The sequence below is a fragment of the Crocodylus porosus genome, unplaced genomic scaffold (genome assembly GCF_001723895.1).
Source record: "Crocodylus porosus isolate Cpor-Errol unplaced genomic scaffold, CroPor_comp1, whole genome shotgun sequence".
In the NCBI taxonomy this organism is placed as follows: Eukaryota; Metazoa; Chordata; order Crocodylia; family Crocodylidae; genus Crocodylus; species Crocodylus porosus.
The window spans coordinates 54,780,997-54,786,176 of NW_017728951.1; the positions used below are offsets into that span (position 1 = coordinate 54,780,997).

The following is a 5,180-nucleotide window of genomic DNA, read 5'->3' on the forward strand; positions in this document are numbered from 1 at the left end:
GCTCCAACTGGGCTCAATGTACCATGGAGAGACTGACTGGGGCACAGGGGTGCTTCAGTTTGGGGCTAGATGGCAGGCAGCTCCCATGCCCCAGCTCACCAACCCCTGCCCCAGCTCACCAACCCCTGCCCCCCACAGACTTTCTATCAATTTGGCTTGGCAGCAGCCGTACTCATCCCTCTCTATTTGCTTTTCTCCCTACCTTCCTTCTAAGTTTCATTATTCTTCTTTCTGACTGAAAGATACAGCTGTGTCTGGAAACGTTTGATCCTGAATGTTAGGACCTAATCCAGCTCCCATAGGAGTCAATTGCACAGCACAGGTGTAATTAGGCAGCAGGGTCATTTTCCAGGTTTTGCTTAGTTCAGAGGTTGACAGTGGTAAGTGTAGACATTTTGGGGCTTTTTTGCAGAAGAAAAATGGCTCTTCTTCAAGTTACGCTGGTTATCAATGCACATGCAGGCATTCAAAACCTGTTAGGCACCCTATTGATAGCCTGCCCCCTTACCAGGCAAGGGAGAGGACAGGCTGTCAGGTAATAGGCTCCTCTAAGGGCAAGGATGGCTCAGGAAGAAGCTCTCTAGTCTCCCTTGGCTGGAGAGCTCACCTGTGTACTGGACCAATAGAAATGAACCTCCACCTGCTTGGTATTCAGACCAGATAAAAATTACCACATAATAGTCCTTTACTTCAAGTCACAGACAGAATAAAATAATTTCATAGATTTCATAGAAATTTGGGCTGGAAGGGACCCTGGACAATCACTGAGTCCAGCCCCCTGCTCCAGGGTTAGGAATTCATCAGGGATCAAAGGATCCCAGCAAGATAAGCATCAAAATGTGTTTTGAAGGCATTCAAAGTGGGCGCTTGAGCAGCCTCAGGTGGCAGTCTGTTCCAACCCTTGGGCACTTGGACAGTGAAGAAGTTCTTTCTTATGTCTAGCCTGAACCAGTCACAGTGGAGTTTGTGACTGTTCGATCTTGTCATCCCTTGGGGGGCTCTAGAGAAAAGTCGTTCCCCCAGATCCTAATGAGCACCCTGATAAGCTTATAGGTGGCCACCAGATCACCCCTGAGCCTGTGCTTTTCCAGGCTGAATAGCCCCATTGCTCTCAGCCTCTCATCATAAGGTCTGTTTTCCTGACCTCTGATCATGCGCGTGGCTCTCCTCTGCACCCTCTCAAGCTTCTCCACATCCTTTTTGAATTGTGGAGCCCAAAACTGGATGCAGTACTCCAGCTGCAGCCTCACCAAGGTCAAGTACAGTGGGAGAATGACGTCTCAGGATACGCTTGAGAAGCATCTATGGATGCAAGCCAGTGTTTTGCTCACTTTACTAGCCGCAGCATCACACTGAAGGCTCGTGTTCATCTTGTGCTCAACCATGACCCCCAAGTCCCTTTCATCTGTAGTGCTAACCAGTGTAGCACTGCTGAGCCTATAAGCATGGTGCAGGTTTTTCCTCCCAAGGTAGAGAACCTTGCATTTTTTGGTGTTGAACACCATCAGGTTCTCATCCGCCCATTTCATGAGCCTGTCCAGATCTGCCTGGATCACCCTCCTGTCCTCAGGTGTGGATGCTTAAATAGCAAAATAGCTAATAAATAGCAAAAGAGTTCATCACTTGCCTACTGATGCAAGGTAACAGGTGTTTTTCAATTTTTTTCTTACTGTAAATTGACAAATTACAAAAAATGTAGTCAGGATTCTTTCAATTGACAGAAATCACAACTACCAATCCTTGCTGATTAAAGATCATTATTGTAGGTTTAATGTTTTTACTGATGATTTTTAACATCACAAGTTTGTAATGTGACATTTTCACATGCTGAATGGACTTGATCCTTGTGTAGCAGGGCACTTACCCTTATCTTCACACGTGCTTAGTTACTGAAGTGCTAAGTACCTTGCAGTGCGCAGGAAATGCAGAATCAGCCCAGATGTGGTTGAATTTGAGATTATACTCAATATAAACAAGAATAAAATCAGAGCAACTATAACAGTTTTTCAACTATCAGTTCCAAAATATATTTTCTGTTCAGCCTCTCAGTTAACAGAATCATGCATCTCCATGTTAAATTATGTGTGGCGATGGAATATTTTAAGGATTTCAGGAAATAGTACGTTTCTGATGCTTAAAAAAAACTGTTGAGACTCATAGAATAAGGTCTTGTTCCACAGCTTTGAAATACATAATCTCAGCATATGCGTATATGTGAAGTGAACGGAAATCTATTAAATATCGTTTACCTACAAAGCTCTGGAATTGATTGCTTGCATTGCTTTGAGAATTGTCATTGGCAGAATTAATAAAATTACATGAATATAGTAAAAAGCAAGGATTTACTGCAAATATATTGAAATCCACGTATTCACTGGAAGATGTAAAGTTTAACGCAGTATGGACATGCAAACACACACATACAAATAATCATAAGGAGCTGTTTTATTTTATGCACACACAGAGCTCAGCTCAAAAGCTTGTAGGAAGGCATGTCTTATTTAAATGGAAAATACTCATGAATCTCAATATCCAAAATGGACAGAACTGAAAGAAGTCTTATTTCAGCATGGTGATGTATACTGATGATATATATGACTGGCCTTTGACAGCACTGACAGGAAAAGTACAACGAGACACAACTGAATCCTTTATGGTGTGTTATTAGAATATAAAGTGAATATTTTAGTGATGTTTATTTTTTTAAAACAATAGAAATTTATGGCAAATGAAAATGTACATATCTCGTGTCCCAATTTTGCTTTAGTTGTACATTTTATGCTGTAAGGAAACAGAACTGAATCTCTCTAGGCAGGTACATAATTGAACTGTGCATGGGCATTATAATGCCAGAATATCTCATGAAAAATCCTTGACCAATAAAAAGCATTCCCAAGAAAAGACCTGCTTGTGCTTGTTTCAATCACAGACACCCTTTGTTTCAGTCTCTTCAGAGATAAGCAAAAGTGGTCAGAACCTGGAAGCTGCCAAGGGAGCATGGGTAGTGTGGCGCAACATCACACACAATACAACATGCATTTTGCTCCAGGGAGAGAGAAACTACAAGTGTTAGGCCCTTGCTACATGTAACATATATTACACAATTCACTGGGGACTCATGCAATAAATGTAAACCAGGCACACATGCAAAGTTATCCTCACAGGATAAAAATGGCACTCCTGCTAGGAAGAGATGTTAACAAGGTTCTTTGGGTAGATGCAATCGCTTTTATTAGACCAACTAAACAGTTGCAAAAACCATTCTTTGCAAGGTGTGGGGCACAAATACCCTTCTTCAGGCAGAGGGAGAGTCTGCTGGGGTGTGTAACCTCTCCTGGGTGGAACAGAAGCCAAATTTGCGGGGGGCGGGGGGAATAAATACATTTTCCTACTATTTAGTTGGACTAATAAGAGAGATCACATCTACCCAGAGAACCTTATCTTCCTGTGTCCTTAGACCAACACGGCTACAACCAGCTCCCTGGCAGTGTGAACACCCCTCTAGCCGGTTCCCCGCCGCTTCCATCCGAGCGCTCACCGGGGCCCCAGCGCCGTCGCCCCCCGCTCTGGTCCACTGAGGAGCGCGGCAGGGGCGCGAGCGGGCCTCGGCTCGGCGCTCGCTGCTGAGAATCCAGTTTAAAAAAACAAAACCTACAACAAACCAGACCAAAAAAAAAAGTCTAGTCTAAACAGTCCGACGCCGCTGGCCCCACAGCCGGGCCCGGCCCGCGCAGGGCAGGGCTCCCTCAGCACCAGACGAAGAGGCCGCGCAGCGCTGCAGACGGGCAGCCTCCCGTGGGCGCCGCCTCAAGGCCAGGCCCGAGCAGAGGCCCCGCTTCGCCGTCCTGCCCCCGGCGCTGGGGCTCCTCCCCCAGCCTGGCCTTGCCGCCGGGGTTGCTAGGGCGGCGGCGCCATGCCCCCGGGCGCGCTCGTGTTGCTGCGCTTCGGCCTGTCCCGGCGCTGCGGACAGCTGGCACACTGGACCGGCCGCCTGCGGGGCCTGCGAGGTGCGTGCGGCCGGGGGCTGCAGGGCCCCGCTCCGCTCTTGGCCCCTGCGGGGCACGAGGTGGAGTCCCGGCGGCCCCTCCCGCCCCCGGGCGTGGGCACGCGGTCTGTGTCCAAAAGAAGAGGGGAAGAAGAGGTGGGGAAGAGCCCTTTAAGAAAGGCCCGGACCCACACTAAAAGAACAGACCCAAAAAACTAGCAACGGGGCCCAAGAATTTGTCATAATTCTCAGAGGAGGGGAGCACCTCTGTCTGCGGTCCTGTCAACCCACCTGTCTCCAAGCTGCTGGCAGTGGCTCCCTGCCCCTTTCCCCAAATGGTTCCAAGCAGCCGCTGCCCAGCAAAGAGCCAGGATCCCCTGGGCCAGAGTCCTCTCCTGCAGCATCTCCAGCGGTTAAGTTATGGTGCTGCAATCATGGTGGGCACAGTCAGCTCCAGTTATGCTAACTAAATTAAACACAGAGCAATTATTAAAGGGATTAGAGATGAGAAGGTGGCATTTCTGTCTACTTTTCCTGAAAGGAAGAGTAACTAGAGCATAGACAAGGAAAAGACCCAATCCACATTAAAAGAATGTATTCTACTGGAGGTTTACTGTAGGCCTGCACTCCCTCCGCAAGGCCTTCACTGAACAAAATAGTTAGAAATTAGCTTTAATTTTTTTTAGTTGATGAGCAACTGATGCTAGAATTTTATCATGGTGCATTTCCACTGCCAAGAAATATACTCAGAATAAGATGAAAAAAAGGCAATTTACAAAATACATGAAAATCCAAACCAATCCATCATGTTGTTTGAAATGTATTACTTAAATTCAGCAAGACTGAAGGACGGCTGGTTAAGACAGCACTGTGTAATGTGCATTAACACGCCAGGATACTCTATTGTGGGAAACCAAATAGACCAGGGGTGCTCAACCTCCTGCTCACCAGCCAAATGCAGCCCATGGGGCCTTGGAATCCAGCTTGCAGGGCTTCCCCCAGGTCAGGAAATTTGGAGGTGGAGGAATAGTAGTCATTAGTATGGCAACCCTCCCCCTGCCAAATTGCCAGACCTCAAGAGGGTTGTGCCCCTGTCCACCCCATGCACCCCCTCCCTGCTGCTGACAGTGCCGCAGCCATCTATGTGAGCTCCCCATTTGCCACTACCCTGCTGCTGCTCCCAACAGCGCTGCCG

The 5,180-nt window shown here is 47.4% G+C and overlaps 1 protein-coding gene across 1 annotated transcript in view; it reads left to right on the forward strand.

The window, feature by feature from the left end:
* The first annotated feature begins 3,856 nt into the window (after positions 1 to 3,856).
* CUNH10orf53 (chromosome unknown C10orf53 homolog) overlaps positions 3,857 to 5,180 on the forward strand; it is a 4,757-nt gene continuing 3,433 nt past the window's right edge. Inside the window, exon 1 of the mRNA XM_019556331.1 lies at positions 3,857 to 4,007. Coding sequence (XP_019411876.1) covers positions 3,914 to 4,007 — 94 coding nt within the window. The 5' untranslated portion in view covers positions 3,857 to 3,913. The remainder of the gene's footprint in view (positions 4,008 to 5,180) is intronic.